Raw genomic sequence first — 26800 nt, 5'->3', positions numbered from 1 at the left:
CAGCACCAGCACACTCTCACAGCACACACAGCACCAGCACACACAGCACACTCTCACAGCACGCACACAGCCCCCCCCCATACCTTTTGGTGTCCGCTGCTGGGGCATCGTGGGGCTGCTGGCAGGTATCGGAGCGGGGCTGGTGGGTGGGGATCGGTGGGGGGATCGGTGGGGGGACCGATGTGGAGCTGCTGGGGGGAGGGGGTGCGGGGAATGCTGGGGGAAGTACGGTGGCTGCTTGGGGACATGTAAGGCTGCCGCGCCTCACCACCTCTTCCCAGCTCCTCCCTCCTCTCCCCTCCTCTCCCCTCTTCTCCCCTCCTCCCCCCTCCTCCCGATCGGGCGCGCGGCGGCCATTTAAAAAAAAATTAGCGCAACCCCGGTTATAGCGCAGTCGGATCAGGTGACCAACGTTGACCGCGCTATAATGGGGTTGAGCTGTATATTATTTGCAGAATAGGAGGCACTATGGTACATATTTTTTATATTTACTGTAGTGCCGACGATTATTCTAAAACAAACCTGGGGCAATCTCCAAAATGACCCAGGTACATGCTGGGTACATGCTGCAACATTTCACACATTTCTGCAGACAGACTAATGGCCCATCGGATTAACAGCGGGGGTCCCTGGCAGTCCCATTCAAACTGAATGGAGTTGAATTACTTACATAACTAAAACTAATAACACTTAAGCAAAAAAAGTTGCATCATCATTTTCAGAATTGACATTCATAATATGACAGAAAAGCTACAAAGCGGTGAACCTTTATTTGCCAATATATCAACAGTGTGCTTACTGTATATCTATTTCTGAAACACATTTACACCATATTTTAGCAATTGTTTTTCCTACTGCCATACTCCAGGCAATGATGTAAATGACTGTACAGATTTCCATTTTGCAATTTAACCTTTGTATAAATTCTTCCGTATTTATAAAAGTTCACATAGACTTGCATTCAGAGAGATACTGTACCAACCCAAGAAATCCAAGCATTCTATTTCTCAAATGTCAACAATAATTCTGCGTGTGAGTACGTTTGGAAACATCATTGTTCTATGCATAAAGCCCCCTCTCTTTTTTTAAACTTAAATAAAATGCTGTACAGTATATTATTGTCTTGTGGATCCTGGAATGTGGCTTTTCCCATTAAGTAAACTTTATTACTGTAAGTGTGTTACATGTGCAAATCAGGAAACGCTGCAGTTGATTGCCCTTGAAAAGGTAATATTTTTCATTCACAGTCCAGAGGACGAGCAGGTGTGCAGAAAACCAAATAATATTATGCCAAATTAAGGCTGCCTGTCACAGATGCCATAGAGAATCAATTATCAAAATAGACATTTGTTCATTTTGTATGTCATCATTTTACACTCCCATATCGAATCTACCAACTGAACCTTAATATATGATAGTGTTTGGGTGAATGAAATACAGGTTGGGACACGTGATTTCAGTGCAGCTGTATAATGCAGTGCAGGCTCTTCCAGTACTCAAAGTGGTACTGTATGAATGAAACCTTAGCAAATATGATAATCAAATAGTAGAAAACTTTCAAAAAGTGAGTGATGTCAAACAATTGCAGTATTATTTAAGGGTAATACACTAAAAAGTGCAGCTTCCTGGAGTTTATCACAATCATCGCTGAAACAAAAAGCCTTAGGACAGTTGTAGGTATGACAGATCCTTTCTAAATTCAAATGCAAGAGTCACATTCTTCTGAGATAAATTGTACGATAAGTTTTATGATGTGTCGGAAACATGATCGCCTTCAATAAACATGTCCCCTCCTGATAAATGATCTTTTGCGCTGCCGATCACTATTTGACAATTAATATTTAAAATGTTTTTACATGTCACAAGTTTCATCATGCTGTTTTCCTTTAAATTAAAACTCATTGTTTTTTAAAAAATGATTCACAGTTTGGGGAAAAAAGGTTTCACAGCTACAATACAGAAAGTGTGTCTAAACACTTTAACGTTCCATGGAATTCGTTTGTTGAACTCTGTCTTCATTTTCAATGCATCAGGGAGCACTTAAGTGTTTTACCAGTGGTCATGAATAGAACCATAAAAATACTTAAAGTACTCTACACAAGCAGACATTCAGCCTCCTGCGTCTGGTAGCATTAGGTATTGTTTTTAAATATCTTTTTTTATTCAGGTGTATATACTTACAAGTCATGCAGATAGATACATGTATTGGTGTTCCCGCCGCGTATCATGCATATACATACACATATCTATACATCCGTATACACATATATACCACATAAGATACATTTAGAGAAACACCAAATATTTGAAATCATTTTCCGATATAGCACACTACCTTGGGGTCTTAGTATGTGTCACCTACTTTTCCTTTTTCCTTATTAACTCGGACTCCTAGAAGCCCTGAACACTCCCTCAAAACTGGGAGCGCTTAATTAACTAATCGCCAATAGGCGTTAACCTTGTCTGGATCATCTCTACATACTATGTTTACTTTGTTTAATTTGGTCTGTGTTTTTAGATAGTGGATTGTAATGAAGTTTTATTTATTTATTTATTTGAGGGGGGAGGGATCTATTGTCGGGGGTGTTCCCCTTCCTTTTGTTTTTCAAGGAATTTAATCTGGTCCTTTTTTGGGAAGGATGCTAGGATTAGGTCCCATTTATTGCGGAATTTATTCCCTGGATTGTTTCCTCTCTGGTCTTTATTGATTTTATCTATGGTAATGAGCTTGATTAGTAGGGATTTAATTAATTTAATTGCTTGGGGCTTCTGGTTCCAGCCATTTCATCACGATAGCCTTCCTAGCGGTTAGGAGGATCATTTCCGTTGGAAGGAGTGCTTTGTTATTCCTATTTATCCTAATTTGCCATGGTTCCGTGTTGGCGAATAACATGGGTAGCGGGTGTTTTCCCCAGTCCACCTTTGTCACAGTCTTGATGAATTTTAGTATCTGATCCCAAAACTTTGAGATTTTCTCGCAATCCCAGAAGCAGTATTAAGAAGTACAGCTCAACCCCGTTATAGCGCGATCCGCTATAATGCGGATCTGCTTATAACGCGGTTTGAGCGTGGACCCAGAATTAAAAAAAAAAAAATTATAGTTTTTTTTAATGTTCACACACTGCACACACTCACTGCACACTGCCTACATTCACAGCACACTGCCTACATTCACAGCACACTGCATACACTCACAGCACACTGCACACACTCACAGCACACTGCATACACTCACAGCACACTGCACATACTCACAGCACACTGCACACACACTGCACTCTCTCACAGCACACTGCACACACTCACAGCACATTGCACACACGCCATACACTCACAGCACACTGCACAGACAGCACTCTGCACACACTCATGGCACACTGCACACACTCACAGCACACTGCACAACCTCACAGCACACTGTACACACTCACAGCACACTGCACACACTCACAGCACACTGTACACACTCACAGCACACTGCATACACTCACAGCACACTGCACACACAGCACACTCACAGCACAGCATACACTCACAGCACACTGCATACACTCACAGCACAACTGCACACACTCACAGCACACTGTACACACAGCACACTGCACACACTCACGGCACACTGCACACACACAGCACACTGCACACACACAGCACACTGCACACACTCACAGCACACTGCACACACTCACAGTACACTGCACACACTCACAGCACAGCATACACTCGAAGCACACTGCACACACTCACAGCACATTGCACACACTCACAGCACACTGCACACACAGCACACTGCACACACTCACGGCACACTGCACACACACAGCACACTGCACACACTCACAGCACATTGCACTCACAGCACACTGCACACACAGCACACTGCATACACGCACTGCACACACTCACAGCACATTGCATACACACACTGCACAGCACACTGCACACACTCCACACACTCACAGCACACTGCACACACTCCACACACTCACAGGACACTGCACACACAGCACACACTCACGGCACACTGCACACACTCCACACACTCACAGCACACTGCACACACAGCACACTGCACACACTAATGGCACACTGCACACACAGCACACTGCAAACACACAGCACACTGCACAGACACAGCACACTGCACACACTCACAGCACACTGCACACACTCACAGCACACTGCACACACACAGCACACTGCACACACTCACAGCACACTGCACACACTCGCAGCACACTGCACACACACAGCACACTGCACACACTCACAGCACACACTCACAGCACACTGTACACACTCCACACACTCACAGCACACTCCACACACTCCACACACTCACAGCACACTCCACACACTCCACACACTCACAGCACACTGCACACACTCACGGCACACTGCACACACACAGCACACTGCACACACACAGCACACTGTACACACTCACAGCACTCTGTACACACTCACAAAACACTGCACACACTCACAGCACACTGCACAGCACACTGCATACACTCACAGCACACTGCATACACTCACAGCACACTGCATACACTCACAGCACACTGCATACGCAGCACACTGCACACACAGCACACTCACGGCACACTGCACACACTTCACAGCATACACTCACAGCACACTGCACACACACACACACACACACACACACACACACACACACACACACACACACACACACACACAGACACACACACACACACACACACACACACACACACACACACACACACACCTCACTGCAGACATGCACTACACACACACACACACACACACACTGACACACACACACACAGTCTCACACCGTCAAATACACACACACAGAGACACACTGTCTCTTTAAGGGAGCTTGCTGGGAGAGTTCTCAGCTTTCCCCCTTTGGCGGACGCGGTACCACCACCAAAAAAAAAAAACATTTCCGCTACCCACGCTACCACGCTATAAGCTGTACTAATTATGACAAAATTGTTCATATATAAACTATATTGTACTATATTGTATTTAACTTTAATTTTGGATCCCTTAAAATAACTTTGGTTGAAGCACATTATATTGAAAGATGTCTGAAAAATTGTTATTCCGTTTAAACTGCCCAGTCTTTTGCAGCTAATACACAAAAACAGAATTGATAATATAACTATAATTATGTACAACAGTACTGTATATAGTTTTAATACTGTACAAACAAATGTGTAAATGCCTCGCTTTGCAAACCTTTTTTTGTAAAAAATTTCAAGAAATGTGGATATTCATGATAGTATATGTAACGGGGTACCCCCTGGTTACTAAATATACCCTATGGGCTGGCAGTAAACCCTGGTATTCACAGGTCTGCCAGTAGTTATCATGGGTTTTCCCCCTTCATCCTTTGGTACTGCACTTGAGTGACGACATGGGATGGCACATCCTGTTGTGACTGGGCCAATGGGATGCCCGCCCTCTGGCTGTACTTAAGGGCAGGACCACCCTAAAGTTAGTTGTTGTTCCTTCCCCATGAGGAAGGCAGGTCACGACTGGGAGCCTGAGTTTGGGGCCTTCCCATGTGCTCTTCCCTCAGGGGAGGAGTAGAGTGACTATACCTCTGGCTCAACTAGGGAGGTGGAGAAGAGCTAAGATGGCTGCGGTTGCCTTAGGCCCATAGTGACGGTCCAGGGACTATCTCCGGTGATACCCGAGAGCTGATATACGAGACTGTGATCCGGCAGGTGACTGCTGAGTACCTGTGCCGTACTGCACTAAGAGTAGTAATAAACCTGTTCCTGTTTTGCAATATACATCCTTCCTGGTGTGTGATCTAACTGGGGGGGGGGGGAGGGGAGAGTTACAAATTCTACCGTGGGAGATAGCCTCCATATCCCTAGAGCCTACGGCAGATGGAGGCACTGCACTGCTAAGTAATATCTGGGGTATGGACCCCAGAAGCCTGTTCCTGAAGTCCCAAAGTTACCACGGATGACTCGGCCCTCCTGTTACCAGCAGGTATGCACCACAAACACCCAGTAATGGCCCCGATCTGCGATTTGGGGGGGGGGAGGGGGCAGGGGAAACACTGTTACATTTATATACAAAATTATTCTCTATTTCGCTGCAGCCGTTCTCGATTTTTGCCACATATACAGTAAGTGCTTACTGAGCCAGTTCAGTATCAATTCCTGTTTGCATCACTGAAGGAAATATAAGGTTCTCTCAAAGGAACTGTAACAAGTACTGCAGGACTCTGTCAGGCCTGCCTAGTACTCGGCATACACAGATGCGTTATAGAAGGCCCCAATAAGCCTGACTGGTGGCAGGTGGCAGGTGTCCTTGTCCACTCAAAGGGATTGAGGCCTGTGGTTTATCCTCCTCACTGTCACTGTGTAAAGTCACTCGGTAATATTTATCATCAGCTCCATTGTATTCACTTGTGCTCCATACAGTGCACTTGCCCATTACCTTCTTAATGCTATATGATTACAGATAGACAGTAACACTGCTGATAATTGATGCTCAGCATGGCAATTACAAACACTAGCTGCCTTCAAATAATTTGCCTTAGACAGCCCATTAGACTCCAGTTCCCTTCAATAGACACTAATTCTGCATGTCTGTGCCCTATTCATGGTATTTGCAGTAAAGGATTTTAAGCAAATTTGCTGAAGACACTTTGCCCCCAACAATTTATGTCGCCATTAGTTGTCACATTTTTGTGAATGTTGACTTTGAAAAAAATTCCTGAGCGGTGAAAGTCGACAATTTGCCTTTTTTGGGAGCTTGTGTGAACATTTTATACATACGAAGGGGGGCTTTGTAGCAACCTCCCGTTCTGTTTATTGTATCTGCATCAGTCGTAAGATACATGATGGGGATCAAATATTTAACATTTTTACACAGATCTTTAGACAGGAGAGCGTGAGCCAACTCTTAAGCTAACAAATGGAAGAGGAAACGCCAGACCTAAATCCAAATCTATCTGCATCCCATTGCGATATGTGCATCAGGCAACTAACTCCTCCTACAATCACTCACCAAACTGCAAACTGATGCAGGAGGGGCTGATAAAGTCATAACTTGTATGCTTGTTTTTTAGTGTCAAATTAACGACAAAAGTTAGTATTGACAGATGCCCGCTGTATACCAGACAGGTCCTCTTTGTAGAACGAAAAAATGATGTCCAGTCGACGTTTATTTCATGACCATTAAGTCCAAGATTATTTATTTATGTATCAGTTGCAAAGTTTTTCATTGTAATGCTTTCGTAAGTTCACTACATTGGAATATTTTGTATGTATTGAATTAATACAAATGCTCAACTCTAAATGTTAGCTTATTAAAATGTATATCATGCCACTGTACTATTCAGATTTATTTTAGACACTTTTAAAATAAGTGATGAAATGTCATTTGAAAAGGTTGCAACTGTCAACATAATAGTAATTGCCAATTAGCTACAATATTTGTTTTACTTTCTTATTTATTGCATTTCTATACGCTCCTTGGGTATGTACGAAAAAACGACAGGGATTAGGGAGTGATCAACTAAATCATACAAATTGTAGTGTAGAAAAATAATAACTTCCAATCGATAATTATCAATAGAAGTAGGTGCAGCTGTGAATTGAAGTGAATCAAGGAAAATAAGGGATACAAAGTGTTTGTATCCCAGGAGAAAATTCACTTATATGCACATTACTATAGTGTAAAATATAAACTTTAATACTGAATACTTAAAACATATATTACCGAAAAGAGTGATGTAATAAACATTAAAAATAGTAGTAGAATTACTACTGGAATCCTATTTATGTCCCTGACGAAGCTCCGTAATAGGAGGGAAACGCGCGTTGGGCGCGTGATTGTGTCATCAGCCCCCGTTATGGGGCTGTTTTAACATAGTGTTTTTCCAGCAGTTCACTAGCATAGCCATATATTTAAAAACAGTGTAGCAGCTAGGGAATGGTCTCACTGGTACAGTGTTGCTACTTGGATACATGGGCATGTAATGTTCAATCCCTGCTGCTGACTTTGGCAACGCATTGTGCTAGTGTTTGTAAGTGCTGAGCTTTCAGGCTCACCTTTGCTGGTTGCACCCTGTTTAGCCTCTAGGATTCCAGTAGTAATTATAGACTGGAGTATCTATATTTATGAGAGCTTTATCTCGGTGCATCTGTTTATACCATTTAATCTATTTTTAATGTTTATTACATCACTCTTTTCGGTAATATATGTTTTAAGTATTCAGTATTAAAGGTTATATTTTACACTATAGTAGTGTGCATATAAGTGAATTTTCTCCTTGGGTATGTATGCTGAAGTTTTGAACTTGGATTGTATCATTTAAGTAGGATCAGCTCAGCAAACCAATACCAGACCTATACTGCTACTGATGTCAGGGCCCCAGGGAGATTTCCCACTGCCCCTGTGTTGGTGACCTTGCAAGATCCCCCACCCCCCTCCCTCACCCACATCCCCACCTCTCTCTCTCTCTGTCCCACCCCACCCCTCCACCAAATCTCTCTCTCCCCCTCACCAATACCCACACAAATCCCCAACCACCAATACACCTAATAACAGCCACACACCCTCAATACACAATAACCCCCCCAGACCCCCAATACACCTAATAAACCACACACTCACCAATACATATATTAATCTCCCACACCCCCCAATACATAAAGTAGCCCCCCACATCCCCTAATACATATAATAAGCCCCTCCCTCCCCCCTGTGCTCTTCCACACAAAATTTAAACTGATTGCCAGGGGAGAGTGCAGGGCCTCTGTAAGTGCCTATTACCTCCTCTCCAACTTCTCCTCCTGAATCTTCTTTTTGTGATGATGTGTCGCCATAACACAGTGTCAAATGGTGACACATTGCCATGATAATCTGATGTCACAGAGATGAGGTGCAGGAGGAGATAATGGTGAGAAGGTTAGAGACCCCGCGTTCTCCCTGGTACTGTGCCCCGCCAAATTACAAGTTGACCCAGGCCTCAGTACATATAATAACCTCCCGCCCCCCAACATATAACAACCCCCAATGCACACACTTTCCTGGGGGAGCCTCCGGTGCTACGTCAATCCCGTGAGTGAATGCGGAACTTGGGCCTGACTTATGGGTGGCCCAACTAATGGTGAGCATGGGGGTGGGGAGTGGATGTCAGGGAAGGCTGCAGCGAGGGAGAGCAGGGACCTGGCAGTCAATAGAAGCCCGCAGCTGAACACGGATGTTGGGCCCACTTCTGGCATGTTCCCCCGCAGCCGCCGGGCCCGGGACAGGTGTCCTAGCTCTATTCCCCTATTGGTTGCCCTGACTGATGCTGTTATATTAATGATAGTCAAAGAGCCTTATTCTATAATGTGCAATAGCACCAATCCAGCTCTATCACATGTAAAGCACAATTGACTTCACTGAGGCTTTCCAAATCGGCACTATGGCACTTTAGAAAATAAGGGCTAAACAGTGCAGTACCTTTTCTTGGAGTACCAATGCATTAGCGTTATTCCCTTGTGTGTACTTAATGTGTACTGATGCCAAATTTAGTTTTAATAAGCCACAAAGCCTAAAAACATTGCTAGAAATAAAATGTAAAAAAAATAATAAAGTCTTGGCGGAACAGCAATCACTACGTTTTGTAAACATTGTTATATATATTTCATAAATTGTCACAAAGCGAATAATTTGCACCATATTCACAAAGTCAATTGTAAATAAGATTGAACACAATTTATCTGAAGCCAATATTCTTGCTTTCTTGATTTATAGATGCAATATATAATAATCTCAGAGGCACTGAAGCCATGACAAACTTGTTAAGAATATAACTGAAAGAGCTATATATCAACAATTTTTTTGTACTGACCCCATTAGAGTAATAAAATGTGTGTGGTAAGGACAAAATCACTCAAGAGTCCATCCATGTTTCTCTTGCACTTTCTAGGCTTTTTTGAGTCTTTTAAAAGTTAGTGTGTGGGTGAGCAGTTCTCTACTAACCTTTTGTGCATAGATCTGAGATAGCTAATATCTCATTCCCTTTTTGAACTGGCTCCCACTCTCCAGAGTAAAATTAAAATTCCTCAAGTAAATTCCCCTCTAGTTGCACATCTATTATGACGGTATTTTTGGACAAAGCGCAGGACTTTGATGTTTGGTCCACTGAGGCTATTAATGTCTTTTCCTCCAATCCGATCCCCAACACCGATCAGTCTATCCCCAACATTAAAACATTTTTCCATGATTTGGAACGGACACACATATCCCAAGCTAAAATTTAGTGGGAGGTGACCAGTCTTGACAATTACTTAAAAAGCAATCTGGTCCCTAGAGGACTACGTGTCAAATTACCACCGTCCCACCAAATAACAGACGAAGGCTTTTTAGCCAATTGGGATAAGATTCTATTAGAATGCTCGGCTAAACTCATGACGTTACTAATGGACTTTGAGACAAGCAAATTCGAAAATATAAAAACAGAGATCAAAATACAATTGGCAGATATCCAAACTTGGCGGGGTGACCCAGAATTTGTGCAGCTAGAAATTAAGCTTAAAAATACCATAGATAAATTGACAAAAGACATAAAGGAGAGGAAGCAGAGAAAGTACAACAGGGACAAAGTAGACTTTGAATCAGGGAAGATTTTCACTTTCAAAACCAGACGTCCAGCTAGGCGCAATTATACATACACACAGGAAACATCGACAGACTGCGAAGCATCTGAAAGTGAAACTGAGCATCCCCAGGGTGACACCAATCCTGAGCCTCCCAATACGAATAACATTCTCCCATTTCCCCTACCTCAAAAGACAGTTCCTTTTTTAGGGGAAACGAGCCATTTAGGCGCGGCCCCAAGAGGAAAACAAGGAGGGGGAAGGGTCGATTACCTCAGAGACAGAGAGAAATGGGCCTATCAGGAACAGAACCAAACACGGGGGAGATCCAGAAAAAACAGGAGATACAGGTGATAAACCTTTCATCTAAAGCCCTGAATGATAACTATCTAAATCTGCTATCTTAAGGTCTATCATACTGCCCTACTAATCAAATTGACATTTTCGACACGGTTAAAGATCTCAACCTATTTTGCCGTAAACTGAACCTTCATAAGTTCTTTAAAAAACGCAGGATATGGCAAAATAGAAACACACCTTTGGAATACATGAGCACACAGGATTGTGTGAATATTGAGAACATGGAGGGTCTCTTAGAGGAAAGCGCTAGACTTCCAGGTGAAGGCCCCTTCACTAATCTCAAAAATAAGTCCCTATTCATACCACCACCTGATACATGTGCAAATGTAGACGTGTTTTGTCAACTAGTTACGAACGAACTTGAATCACTAAGAGTCAGTAAGGGGAAACAAAACCTTACCTTTAATGAAAGACAGGCTCTACAAGATCTAGAATCTGATAACACCATAGTTCTTAAACCCTCTGACAAGGGAGGCAATGTCGTAATATTAAACAAATGTGACTATGTGAGTGAATGCAAACGCATTCTGTCCGATCGCAATTGTTATAAAATATTACAAAATAATCCAACAACTACGTTCATGAAAGAACTCACAAATATACTGACAGACGCCCTGCAGAATAAACTAATCTCTAAACAAGAGCACGATTTCATGCTGGTCAAAAAACCTCAGGTAGCGACTTTCTATAGCCTACCCAAAATACACAAAGGGAAACTTCCCCCTCCAGGTAGACCTATAGTCTCAGGGATAGACAACATCACGTCCAATGTCAGTGTATATCTGGATAACTTTCTACGCCCTTACGTTACATGCCTCCCTTCACACTTGAAGGATACAAAAGATGTCCTACTCAAAATTGAAAACATTATACTAGAACCAGACACCTATTTAGTAGGACTAGATGTTGAGGCACTGTATTCGAGTATTCCTCACGAGTATGGTATCTCAGCTGTCGAGCATTTCTTGCGAGCAAGGGGGGAGGATAATGTTCCACATAATAACCTAATACTCAGCCTTCTCAGATATACTCTGACCCATAACTTCTTTTTATTTGACCATCTCATATACCACCAGGTTCAGGGTACGGCAATGGGGACGACGTGCGCACCCACGCATGCCAACCTGTACCTGGGGTGGTGGGAAGATACAACTGTCTTCCTTGAGGACTATGAGAGGTACACACAACACATCGAACTATGGGTCAGATATATCGATGATATTCTCCTCATTTGGAATGGAACAGAGGCACTGTTAATAGAGTTCATTGACCATCTGAACAACAATACACTGAACCTAAGACTCACTTATCAGATAAGTAAAACACAATTGGACTTCCTGGACATCACAATCCTAAAAACTGGCACAGGTAACTTAGATACTAATATATTTAGGAAACCCACATCCACAAACACATTGTTAATGGCTACAAGCCACCACCCAAAGCATATTGTAGATAACATACCCATTGGTCAATTCTTAAGACTAAGGCGCAATTGCTCTTCCCTAACAGAATTTAAATCCCAATCAAAAGATATGACATCAAGATTTAGGGAAAGGGGCTACTCCAACAAAGTGATCAAAAAATCCTATTACAGAGCACTTACATCAGTGAGAACAGAATTACTTGTACAGAATAAGGCAACACAAGAAGATAACACCATACGCTTTATTGGTAAATACAGCAGCCAATGGCAGGAAGTGAGACGCATCTTGAACCAATTTTGGTATATTCTTCTGGAGGATAGCGATCTTGGAAAAATACTTGCTAAAACTCCAAGTATGTGCTGCAGACGCAGCAAAAATGTGAAAGATCGACTTGTACGCAGTCACTTCCAGTCCGACCCCAAAAAAACCTGGTTAGGAGACAAGCCAAAGGGATTCTTTAAATGCACAAGATGCAAAGCCTGCCCCTATATGCAAAGTATCAAATCATTCACGAACAAAAATGGTACAATCAATTACAAAATAAACGACTTTATGAACTGTCAGACTTGCGGGATTATATACTTGATGACATGTACATGCGGAATGAGGTACGTGGGTAAAACCCACAGACCATTCAAAGTACGTGTCCTGGAACATCTAGGCAATGTGAGAAATCTTGTTGATACACCTATTGCAAGACACATTACTGAATACCATCAGGGCAACCAACAAGTCATGACCTTTTCAGTAATTGAACATGTACCCCCTAGTCCTCGAGGGGGTGACTGGGATAAAATCCTGCTGCAGCGGGAATGTCGGTGGATATATCTCCTCCAGACCCAGTCACCCTCAGGATTGAATGAGGGATTCATGTACTCTGCGTTTTTACGATAATTTTATCACACGCCAGTACATGAATCTATAGGATATTATGTGTATTTAATTTTCTTAATTTTCTCAATTCTCTATATATCAACAGCTTCAGATCCGTATTGACCTTATCAACAGCAGTCAAGATCCGTATTGACCTTAGGGGCGGATCACCATAAGTGGGCAATACACTCCTACATATATACACTCTCTCTATTAATACCATGTGACCATCTTAAGAGTGCCACCTATCCTTAAATACACATAATATCAAGTTAATAATCATGTGATTTCTCGAGTAACCAATTGTGATACACCTGGTATTGTCTATCAACCCTTAGCCTTATAGTATCAAGCATAATAAATGCATTAAGATCCGCATTGACCCTAGGGGCAGATCTCCATATTAAGGTTATGCATTTCTACACCAATACATATTCCTACGTTCTGGGGTTTGTTCAACGAATAAGAATAACATACATCTCGTTAGTTTTAAGTGCAGATTTTTGGGAATTTATGTTTTAACATAAGAGGAATATACTATTTCATTAATGTTTATTGGTCCAGAAACTATCAGTTTAAATATTCAAACCCGATCATACAGGGTTAAATCTGCTACTAACAGCATACAGGCAAATGTCATAAGGACTCACGGACCAATGGGAGTCAACATCTCACTATAAGTACCAGCTACTGACTAGGAAAGGTAGACTCCTCCCCCTGAAGAAGCGCGTCACACACGCGAAACACGTGTCGGAAGTTGCTGACGTCACGAGGGTGACGTCACCGGAGGAGCGACTGCGAGGACTGTACTAGACGCTAGAACGGGTCGTATGCTTCTCTTTAACTGCTATACTGCTGCGGCCAAGTTTATTCGAGCATTTGCCCGTTCTTGGCCGCAGCAGTAGCCTGGCGCGCGCCCGAGTGTGACGGGCGCGCGCCGAAGCAGCGGAAGAGCGCCCTCCGATCGGGGCGCTCTCCCTACCGCTACCGGGTCCGCCGGGTCCCCCGGAACCCCCTGCCGCCGTCCCGCAGATCGCGGGACACCAGGGCTCCCTCGGGGAGCCCTGGACGCGCGTGCAGGGGGCGCAGGCTCCCGAAGACGCGTGACCGCGCGTCTATGACACGCGGCACGCCGAGGGGCAGCCACAAGCAAGCCGGGAAATATCCCGGCTTGCGGTACCGGCCACACTTTAATAAAGTGTGTCGGTAGTGTAGGGCTCTCCGTAGCCCGCTCTCTCTCTCTCCCTTTACCCCTCTCTTCCCAGAGTGTCGGAAGCCCTAGCCTTCTGTTTACATATAACGCTGCTGGCAATTACACCACGGCCGCCTGACAAGTGCACAGCTGTGCATATTGTGTGCATATGAAGTCAGGCATTACTCTGGGAAGCTGTGAATATATAGCCACTATTAGAGACAGCCTTATCTATTTAGCCTACAAGCCAGATATCCACATGCATATGAGGGAAGGGTTATGAGTATATCAACTGTTATTATATAACGTTTTGGCAATCAGTTACTAGCATTGACCCTGGTATATAGCATATATACAGAGCAGAACTTACAAGTATTCAAATACAACTAACATTGTCTCCTGCCTAGAGATTTGGTGTCCTTTCCTTGAATGTGGCCGATTACATAAACGTGCATAAACTGTTTAAAGCCTAACTGATTAACACTCAGTTACAGGCTTATTAATGTGACACCAAGCACATAAGCTAACAGAGCGACTACAGGTATACAGACAGCATTGACCAACGAGTATACACTCCTATATGTGACACTATCACTACCCTGGTGTTTTGACACTGGTTACCAACTATGCATAAGAAATGTGTTTAGCTCATGAGCGTCATATGTCCGAATTTATCGCAGGAGTGGAAGGGGTTAATCTCAGACAATAGTCACTGTAGATATCAATAAGGTCTACACTATACCCAATCCTTACTCCAATTGCTCCTCCTAAGGGTTTAGTTCATACCTATATTTTATCCATTTGAGTGTAACTATTATTAGAAAATATGTAATAAAACTTTTTTTTTTTTTTGCGCCGCCTTTCCTTTTTAGTTTCTGGTATAGGGGATTTTACCTTATAGCCTAAGGAACATATACGCTTGGTTTAGAGTGCATCTTTAGGGGTATCTTTGAACTTCTTCGTTCATCTTTTCTAACATATTTTCACACTAGGTAAGCAGTTTCTACCTTATCTTAATTCCTACTTCCTCTCAACATTCATTGTAACCAGATATTCTTCTTACAAACACTGAATATAATATTGTGTTTCTAGATTTTTTTTTTCCATACCCGATGAAGGACCCTGAGAGGTTCGAAAGCTTATAACATATCAACAACTTGTTGGCCCAATAAAAGGTATCACACCACCTGCAGCATAAGAAAGCACTTTTCATGGACTGAGCATGAGGAGATAAACCATTTGCTACTAGAAGGGATTTCAGTATATTGCAATACTTTCCAGGCCCCCTGGCAGCAAAGGGCTACAGGAGAAGTTCCTTACAAAAATATTATGATGGGGGTTTAATAGCTTGTTCCTACTGTACATGACAAAAACAGGGGGAGTGGTGGATGGACTGGGCGCTTCAAAACGTGATTGTACAAGACATGTCAAAAAATATTTAAATAAACCACATGATGTGAAAAAAAATACATAAAACCTTTCACCAACCAGTGACAATAGTGAAAAAAAGGGGAAATTGCTGCTCAACTTCCTCAAGTGGGACTGTTCCAGGTCCCAGGATATGGAATTTTCTTTGCTTGGGGGAGAGGAGGAGCGCAGGAAAGTTCAATAATACATGTGAAAGAAAAATAAGGCAAATATAGTGCAGACTGTAGATATTAATAAATATCACCCTGTAATCTGTATGAAATGGCACTCACAAAACTTATCTGGATATCAAGCATGTCAGAGATCCATCTCTCTCTGACTGGAGCCCTTTCAATCCACAAATGTCAGGATATCCCTCAATGGACAGGTAAGGTATATGTAAAAAAGAAGAACCACAATAGTGCATAGTGTTCAACCAATATATTAATAAAGTATCAGGAGTAAGTTGAACTCACATGTTCTAAATACAAAACAGGCATTTGAGAGAACCGCCGAAATACTGAAGGACCCCGTCTGTACACAGCTTCACAGCGTCTCACTCGTACCTCGCAGCTGACTTCCGCGTACGTCACTTCCGTAACGTCACTTCTGTGGTCGCGTCACAAGTGTGGGCGGAAGTGCAGTCTACCTCTGGAGTCAGCCCCAATCTTGCCAGTCCTTCAGTTCTCTGGTTCTCAGCATTAACTCTACGCATTTCGCTAATGGCTTCTTATCTCCTGAAGAAGCAATTAGCGAAACGCATAGAGTTAATGCTGTGAACCAAAGAACTGAAGGACTGGCAATATTGGGGCTGACTCCAGAGGCAGACTGCACTTCCGCCCACACTTGTGACGCGACCACGGAAGTGACGTAACGGAAGTGACGTAACGGAAGTGACGTACGTGGAAGTCAGCTGCGAGGTACGAGTGAGACGCTGTGAAGCTGTGTACAGACGGGGTCCTTCAGTATTTCAGCGGTTCTCTCAAATGCCTGTTTTGTATTTGGAACATGTGAGTTCAACTTACTCCTGATACTTTTTTAATATATTGGTCGAACAGTATGCACTATTGTGGTTCTTCTTTTTTACATATACAGTTAGGTCCAGAAATAATTGGACACTGATACTGTACAAGTTTTGTTATTTCTGCTGTGTACCAAAATAAATTCAAGTTACAGTTAAATAATGAATATGGGCTTAAGGTGCAGTCTATCAGATTTAATTTGAGGGTATTCACATCCAAATTGGAGGAAGGGTTTAGGAATTACATCTCTTTAATATGTAGCCCCCTCTTTTTCAAGGGACCAAAAGTAATTGGACAATTGACTCAAAAGCTGTTTCATAGACAGCTGTGGGCTATTCCTTTGTTGTGTCATCATCAATTAAGCAGGTAAAAGGTCTGGAGTTGATTCCAGGTGTGGCATTCGCATTTTGGAAGCTGTTGCTGTGAACCCACAACATGCGGTCAAATGAGCTCTGAATGCAAGTGAAACAGGGCATCCTTAGGCTGCAAAAAAAATAAAATCCATCAGAGAGATAGCAGGAACATTAGGAGTGTCCAAATCAACAGTTTGGTACATTCTGAGAAAAAAAGAACGCACTGTGGGCTCTGCAACACAAAAAGGCCTGGACATACACAGAAGACAATAGTGGTGGATGATTGTAGGATCCTTTCCATTTTAAAGAAAAACTCCTTCACAACATCCAGCCAAGTGAAGAACAATCTCCAGGAGGTAGGCATATCATTATCCAAGTCTACCATAAATAGAAGACTTCACGGGAGCAAATACAGAGGGTTCACCACAAGGTGCAAACCATTCATAAGCCTCAAGAATAGAAAGGCCAGATTAGACTTTGCCAAACAATATCTAAAAAAGCCAGCCCAGTTTTGGAACAGCATTATTTGGACAGATGAAACTAAGATCAACCTGTACCAGAATGATGGGAAGAAAAATGTATGGAGAAGGTTTGGAACGGCTCATGATCCGAAGCATACCACATAATCTTTAAAACATAGTGGAGGCAGTGTGATGGCATGGGCATGCATGGCTTCCAATGGCATTTGGTCACTAGTGTTTATTGATGATGTGACAGAAGACAGAAGCTGCCGGATGTATTCTGAAGTGTATAGGGATATATTGTCTGCTCAGATTCAGCCAAATTCAGGGAAGTTGATTGGACGGCACTTCACTTTACAGATGGACAATAACCCAAAACATACTGTGAAAGCAATCCAGGAGTTTTTTTAAGGCAAAGAAGTGGAATATTCTGCAATGGCCAAGTCAATCACCTGATCTCAACCCGATCGAGCATGCATTTCACTTGCTGAAGACAAAACTTAAGGCAGAAAGACCCACGAATAAACAACAACTGAAGACAGATGCAGTAAAGGCCTGGCAAAGCATCACAAAGGAGGAAACTCAGCGTTTGGTGATGTCCATGCGTTCCAGACTTCAAGCAGTCAATACCTGCAAAGAATTATCGACAAAGTATTAAAAATGAAAAATTTATTTATGATTGTGTTAATGTGTCCAATTACATTTGAGCCCCCGAAATAAGGGGACTGTGTATGAAAATGGTTGCAATTCTTAAACGTTTCATACGATATTTTTGTTCAACCCCTTGAATTAAAGCTGAAAGTCTGCACTTCTATTGCATCTTGGTTGTTTCATTTCAAATCCATTGTGGTGGCGTACAGAGCCACAATTATGAAAATTGTGTCATTGTCCAATTATTTCCGGACCTAACTGTACCTTACCTGTCCATTGAGGGATATCCTGACATTTGTGGATTGAAAGGGCTCCAGTCAGAGAGAGATGGATCTCTGACATGCTTGATATCCAGATAAGTTTTGTGAGTGCCATTTCATACAGATTACAGGGTGATATTTATTAATATCTACAGTCTGCACTATATTTGCCTTATTTTTCTTTCACATGTATTATTGAACTTTCATGCGCTCCTCCTCTCCCCCAAGAAAAGAAAATTCCTACTGTATAGTCAACAGTTTTATTTGTTTTGTGCCAATTACAGTCTCCAGATCTGAGGTAACATTAACTTCTTTGACTAAAGGTGCACCTATAAGAACCTTTATTAGTAAGTAACTGATAGTTGCACGTTTTTATAATACTGAAATTTCTTGCAATTAAGTTTTAAAACATTAGACACAATTGTACATTATCAGACATATACCAGCATTCTAATAGTTACCGCTCACAGACACTTGACTATTTGCAGGAAATATACAGCTTGCTTTTATGTTTCTCCTGCACTATATTGCATTTTGAATTGTATTTTAGTGTATTATGTTGCAGGCCATCTAGTAGTGACATGGTTAAAAGTTATTAAGCAATAATTATTCATAAAGGAAATGATGTATAAATGCATTAACAATTCATTTCTGTTCTGAAATGTCCTCAACCCGATTTGAACCCTTAACCCTATGCTTGTCTATTGAAGAACACAAAAGAGGGGCAGAGATCAAGTGCTAGAAAGAGTGCATACTCATTCTGCATATGTTATTTAAGTAAATAAACATGTTTTATGGTATTATTCTTCTGCGCTGGCTCGCTGATTTGGCTGTATTCTATCCTCTGTACATCTTGTTGGTGGATATAGATATATTACAAACTTTTCCTCCTTAAGAACAAAATATGTTTCCTGCCATTGAAATATTTTTAATGCCTGTGAAATTCATACTTACTACAATGCATAAATTAATTGAATTGAGTACATGCTTCCTGTTATTTTCACAACCTTTTTAAATTGCTGGTACTTTCAAACAGCATATTGTTAACGATTACAAGAAGCTTTTTTTATTGACAAAACTGTTTTAGGCTAACGCTTTTTAATAAAAAGCAGTTACATGGTAGTTATACCACTTTTCTACCCTTTACCCTTGGAATTCCCTACCCATCACTATTGGAGAAAACCTTTCTCCCTTTGTTAAGGTATTTTAATAGCCAACTTTTCCAGCTTGCTGTAAGTCCTCAAACCCAATTAAATCCCTAACTTCTTACATTTAGAATAACCTTATGTCTATCTCAATCAGTTTTGAAATTCTTAACTGAGTTCACCTCGTCTACTACTGCAGGGAGCCTTTATGTGTATCAACTACCCTTTTAGTGGCAAATTTACTCATACTCTACAACCATGTGAGCAAACCACATTCATACTTGTTTATAACCTTGATTTATTGGAATTGATATAAAAAAGTGACTTTCATAATAGTCTAACTTAATTCTATTAATGCACTTGTAGGGCTCCTTTACAAAACTCTAGGGACATACTGTACATCAAAATCTTTACAGGTGGTGCCTACAGGGTCTGTGAAGGGATCTCTCTGCTGCACTAAGGGTGTTCAGATGCCCCATTGCACAATAACACTTCCAATCATTCCAAATAAACATATTGCTTCAATTATTATGCAGAAAAATATCACTACTAAAAATAGCACATAGTAATGTTTATGGGGTGTATGCCTTTGTCAGGTGCACAACCATTGCATGTACCTGATTAAATAAAAATGATTTAGAAACAAAAAAAACCCAGTAACATTGCCTTAGTTATTTGGACAAATTCTGATTATATTTAATACTTTCAGTGTTGTACTGTATATGAGAACTACTGTACAGAATGGCAGAGATAATGGGAAAAAATAACTGACGTTTTTTAACTTTTGTAACTTTTTCTTTCAGCTGTTTTTGTTCCAGTTGCTGCGAGGTTTGTCTTATATTCACCAAGGCCACATTTTGCACAGAGACCTGAAACCACAGAACCTTCTCATCGGTGACACTGGGGAGCTAAAGCTGGCTGACTTTGGTATGAAGACACTTCATTACAGTTCTTTTCTTTGACGATGTGGTATAAGAAGCCAGAAGGCTTCATTGATTTTCTTGTTCCTTAGATAAATATCTGTTCTTTTCCCATTATTGTATTTTTTTCTTTTTTTTTTTTGCCGTTACAAAATTATCTTCAGATCAAAATAAGAAATATTTGGAGGGGAAAAAAGGCTGAAGAGAAATCTGATAATGTCTTTTTTTTAAAGTAAGCCTGACAACCTCTTTGTTCCGATCTGTGTAACTTGGCCTCTGTCTAGGGAGACGATGGGAAAGTGGGTGGTGTGGATACTCTAACATAATTCAGAATCGCGGAAGAGAATTCACAAGGCTAGCACTGCTTAGTAAACGTGGACCAAAACCCATTGCTGTGGGAAAGTCAGTGTCTCAACAGTGAATTGTTGACAGAATTCTTAACTTCTTAAAAATAAGATTTGAGCTGAAGAGTTTTGTAGTGTCCAGGATCAGGTAACTCAAGGCAATGATCTCCCAAGAGAGAGTAGAAGACCAGAACATGGAAATATGCATTTACTCATGCATACAGCACATATACTCTAAATACACCTATATACGTGTAACACCCCTATCTCGCGGCCCGAGATAGGATGTACATAAACTCTCAGTCTATCATCTTTCCAGACAGGGATTAGACCTGTTCTTCTATAGTGTTAGCTCAGTGGGTTACCTTTCTCTTCTATCAGGGTCTCTCTCCGTGGGTTCAGTCCAAGGCTGTGAGGAATGAATAAGTAGAACAGGGTGCCAGGAACTTTTCAAACAGACTTCTTTATTGGGTGTACCCCATCTTACATGTCCATCCTCCTCCAGGCAGGAGTTCAGTGAAGGCAATGTGTACACACACTTGCGCCAACCAGATGTATCCATATAAAAATCAATATATAGAAAAGTGAACACTACAAATATATTCACTGTGTAGGTACCCTCATCCTATACACATTCTATGGGTGTTGGAGAGCGGTGAATAGTTATAACAAAATCACCTAAAACCAGTGTCATAAGTGTCTTTTGTAATGAGAATGTCCAAAAGGTAACAAATCCAATTTGAGGAGTTGAGCAGTAGCAGTTTCCGCAGCTTCTAGTAGCATGAGCCACATCCGAAGGAAACCTAGACTAAAGAAGAAAGAAGCACGTGCGACATAGCGTACAAAAGTATATGCAATTTAATAAAATAGATAAGGTACACTCACAAGGATAGTACAAGTTGGCGCATTTTGAGAGATCATATCAAACAGTGAACACAGCGGCGGCTGTTCCCGGTCTGCTCATCAATGGTGGGATTTTTTCCGGATCACAGTTACTTTAAAAAGCCAGCTCAGGGAGTTTCAATTCTTCAAAGGTAGGTTGTTTGTAAACGGAATCTCTTGCTGGCATCCACGAGGGATAATTCAATGGAGGTCCTCAGAGCTCACCGGCTCCTGATGGCTTTATGACGTGTAACGGTGTTTTCTCCACTCTCTGGGAGATTCTGCCATTACTGGTTGTGTGGTGCATGATACCTGCTGGTAACAGGAGGGCTGAGCTGTCCGCTGATGGTAGTGGGGACTCAGGATCAGGTTTATGTGGTACATTTCCCACGTGGTTCTCTAGCAGTGCAGCGCATGTGGTTCTCTAGCAGTGCAGCGCCTCCATCTGCTGTAGGCTCCAGATAGGTGAAGATGATCTCCTACAGTAGAACTATCACCTCTAGCCCCAGTAAGATCACACACTAGGTGGGAGTAAAACAACAGGAACAGTTTATTCTCTCACTCTGTGCAGCACAGTACACGGCAGGGTTCTGCCCAATGCAGCAACTGTCAGCTACTCACTGAAGGATGGTCCCTGGACCTTAACTACAGGCCAAGGGCACCCACAGCAACCCCAGCTCTTCCCTGCCCATCTAGCAGGGGCAGAGGTATGGTACACACTCAATCTCCCCCGAGGGGAAGAGGACCAGAGAAGGCCCAATAGTCAGGCTCTTGGCTGTGTGACCTGCCTCTCTAAAGTAGGTAGAGACGCTGCTACATTTAGGGTGGCACTGCCCTTAAGTACAGCCAGGAGGAGGGCACCAGGTCCATTCCATGATTGGACATGCTCAGACTAGATGTCACCGCCTCTCACTGTCACGCAATTGCAGCTCCAGTGAGTGGGGAAAACCCACATTGACAACTGGCAGCCTGATTCTAGCAGGGCTTGCTGCCAGATTAGTAGCCATAGATGGCATGGCTACAGACGTATCACGCAACACAAACGTGTCCCAATGCGATTCGTCCCAGTCCACGTGGCTTCATCAGGGGTAATATATATATAGATATATATCTATATATATCTCTGACCGACTCCCATCAACCACACTGAGACAAAGATGGTGTGACACAATCTGGGGTAAAATTATAGAGGGCAGGTATTTTGGACTACTCTTGCTACATAGTTTGTACCCCTTATCACAGCCCACACAATAACGGTTACCTACCGGACTGAATGAGCCTTTCCTGAGATCACTAAGGTAAACTCTTGCATGCATATGCGTCAGTTTAAGTTGGCAAGCAGCTTAGCCACCAAACAATACAGTTGTCAGGATTTTGATTTGTGCTCCCAGGTGGTTAAGATTTTCTTTTCTATTTTGCTTTGTTCCTGTAAATACATTCTAGATCGTGTTTAACCAGAATAATTGTGGTGGAATTCCTTTTTTTCAAGACCGTGTGAGGAATAGGACTGTGCAAGCATTTAAAAAGCCAGCACCAGTGTAGATTTTGTCACAACTGCTGTGGGAGATTCCGTTTCCCAAGTTTACTCAAGCATTTGTGAGTATTCCTGACATTTCAGGACATGGTCAGTCTGGACGTTAAGCACCTCCCCAGATGTTCTTACCCAGTAGGCTATTCCGAGCAAGTTAGTGTCCCTTATGATGTCCTCTGCACATCATTAGGTGTCTGTCCCTATTATCAAGCCTGTAGGGCTTTAATTCTGCATCCACCAGCTCCTCCAGTGAGTAATTCTACATCAGATCGCACTAAGCAATATGAGGTGTAACCATTCGAAAACTACAAACATAAATAGTTAGAGCCCTAGGGTGAATATCTCCTCTCCTTCCACACATGACTCTCTAAGGCCCCTTTCCACCCGGGGCTTGTAGTATAGGAGCCAGAGGTCACCAGTGGTCACAATCTATACAAAACAGATCCTCTTCACTGGTCCCTATCTCCTTGGTCTTTTCCGGTAAGGACCTAGGTAAAAGTGGACAGTTGTCAATAAAAGCCTATTGCAGGTACAAGAGGTTCCCTCTTTGTTGCTGACATCTCATATTGGTTATTCATTTGAGTTGGTGGGCAATAGAAACTGACTGGCATGCCACTTCACACAAACAAATTGTGGTGAGCCTTACCTTGTGATGAGGATATATTAGCATATTTTTTATTTAAAGAGAATGAGCTGTGAGAGATTCATGTTTATTGTTATGTTGTGATTGAAGCTAATTTTAATGAAGGGCTCAGGTCAGATTTTTACTTCATTGTATTTTCTGTCCTTTTTTCCCACTCTTTTTACTGTACCTACTAAGTAAATCATCTGATGGTTAACTTTTTAGCATTATGCCGTTACAGTATGTTTTGATTGACTTCAAAATTGTGCATCCAATTTGTCCTGCTATATGTTACGGCTAATTGGGGTTGGACTTGTTTCTGAGCAATTGTAGGAGCTTGCAGACCTCAGACTTCACATTCTATTTCGTGAATTTAATGTGGACTATTATTCACTAATTGACAATTTCACAATTAATTTGTTGTTTTAGTCTTTTAATTACAGCAACTTCGATTAACAGCTCAGTGTGCTTACAACCGAGGGAAAGATTAAATTGGGCTTAGGAGAGCTACAATCCACATGAAGTTGATTGTATTGCGGTCTGAAAGACAGTTAACAGAAATATAAATGTCACAAATTAGCATGATACTGAGTAAAGAAGTCGAAATGCAGATGCGAGTTAAAAATAAAAGATAAATCTTGCTAAATCGTGTTACATTTAGAGACAAAGTAACAGAATGTAGGACAATATATTGTCTGAAAAAAGAAGATTCATAATATTCATTACATTATTGCACTATAAAAGCACACATTTTGTTTACTCCAAAATTAATATAATTATACAAATATTTTTTTTAGTCATCTCTTTCATTGCATTTACTGAGACCAGTGTGCAAAATAATATTTATAAAAGTAATAGCAAAGATGTTACGTGTGAGTTCTTTCTCTTCATCTTGAATATACATGTCATAGAAGTGCCATCTAAAAGAGCACCAATTCCCATGTATTGTCTGACAGATCTACCATGTCATCTTATTAACTGCCCGAGACACGGAATTCTAGCTATTGTTCTGTATCCTCAACTTCAATTTGCTCATTCAACTTATCTGAAAACCTCTTGGTTGTAATGTTACACATAGGTAAGATCTTGCCATTTTTATTGACATTTAAAATGCAATCTAATAATATTTTTTTTTCTATTTGTATATTTTTTTTATATAACACACACTTACTGGGTCATTTATTAAGAAACCATTAGAGCCAGGTGGTTAAAAACAGCAGTTCACATTTTTATTCCCGTTGCTTTATGTCTATTTAGGTAACACAGCTGTGTCAGATTTAATGAACTGTGGGACCCTTTTGCCGCAACTGTGTCACTTTAATGACACTTACCCTTAAAATATAAATAAATGAATCAAATCAGACGAAGATTGCAGCATTCTAATGACTGCGAGACTCATCTACCCAGATCAGTGGGCCCTTATTGTATATTGTGATTACTCCATATACATGCATAACTGAGTAGGTTAATCGAAGTGCAGGGAAAACCCCAAAGGGATACTATCCATTCTGCTACATTTTCCTGCTGACATCACCAGTTCCCTCAGAGAACATGGGGACCTCGAGTCAGGTAGTAGTGAGAAGACAAAGGATGGAATTAAATTCAGTTTGATTCACTGTATTACTCTAATGTTGCACTTGGGAAGTAATGTGATGTGTTGATAAATTAAACATGGCAATTCTAATTAGAACTTTTTAGGGAAAAATGGAAAAATAAATGGATTGTTTTTTTGTTCGTTTTTTTTTTTACCCCAGTCCATGCACAGTTTCTTTCTCCACCCTCTCCCCCCCACCCCCTAAGGGCTGAGGGAGGGGCTCTGTATGTAACAGCAGAGACTCTTTAAACAATGACATTGACTTTGAAGTGCTTTGAGTCCCATCAGGAGAAAAGCACTACATGAAATACCGTTCTTATTATTTTAGTGCCCAATGTTTTTGTGTTTAAATAAAAACAAAGCATGAGTTACTAGTCAGTTTCAACATTATCATCTGAAAGATATCCATGCCATGCCAAGTGTGATTTTTACTATTTTATGTCTCTTTCGCCTTATCTTGTGTAATTAGCTTGCTTGCCTAGTGTCATACATTTGAGGCAAATAAGGTTTATGGTTCCAGACCTTGTTGTCTTGCAGTGTAATTCACATACAATCATTTAAAACAATGACTGTAAGCATTGCAGCAATTCACAAAACACATATTATTTGTAGCACCCTTGGGGGTATGCTATGTTAATTAATTAGGATCATGGTTCCTACAGGAGTTAAGGGGTTAATCCTGGTAATGGCCCTTAGACAAATGTTGCAGATAGTCTATGTACTGTATATGTTGCAAACTGTTTAAGGCAGTTGATTAGCCACCCCACCTTCTAAAACGTGCCTAGTATGTCACAAGATACGGATACTTTGTAGAAAGTTTTCTTCCAATAGTAGTCCTAGTAACTAATGATGTCACTATGGGGTATATATGCTGGGGATGGAAGATTCTAGTTCAGATCTTACAGTAGTTGGCCCAGAGTGAGGGGGATATTATCCAGTAAGTCACGTCAGTCTGTAACTACATGTGTTCAGTGTTAGGCTGTGCTTATAGTGCCGGCGACGGTGAAGTTACGCTGTGGTCGCTGTAAAAATCAAATTGACTTGAATTCCACCAAGTGATCTCTCCATCGCGTTGCTTCTACTATAAGCGCACGCGACGGCGGCAATACATTTGTTTTGCCGCAACGTTGCTTTGCCGGCACTATA

General features: G+C 41.6%; 1 protein-coding gene across 4 annotated transcripts in view; it reads left to right on the top strand.

The window, feature by feature from the left end:
- The window catches only part of CDK14 (cyclin dependent kinase 14), a 693217-nt gene that overhangs the window by 320299 nt on the left and 346118 nt on the right, over positions 1-26800 (top strand). For all 4 annotated transcript variants that reach the window (XM_075587394.1, XM_075587392.1, XM_075587395.1 and 1 more), the window contains one exon: positions 20565-20688. In XM_075587394.1, coding sequence (XP_075443509.1) covers positions 20565-20688 — 124 coding nt within the window. The remainder of the gene's footprint in view (positions 1-20564; positions 20689-26800) is intronic.

Source organism: Ascaphus truei, chromosome 2, assembly GCF_040206685.1.
Source record: "Ascaphus truei isolate aAscTru1 chromosome 2, aAscTru1.hap1, whole genome shotgun sequence".
NCBI lineage: Eukaryota > Metazoa > Chordata > Amphibia > Anura > Ascaphidae > Ascaphus > Ascaphus truei.
Note: the sequence above shows the minus strand (reverse complement) of the source record. Positions and strands in the feature narration are given on the sequence as shown.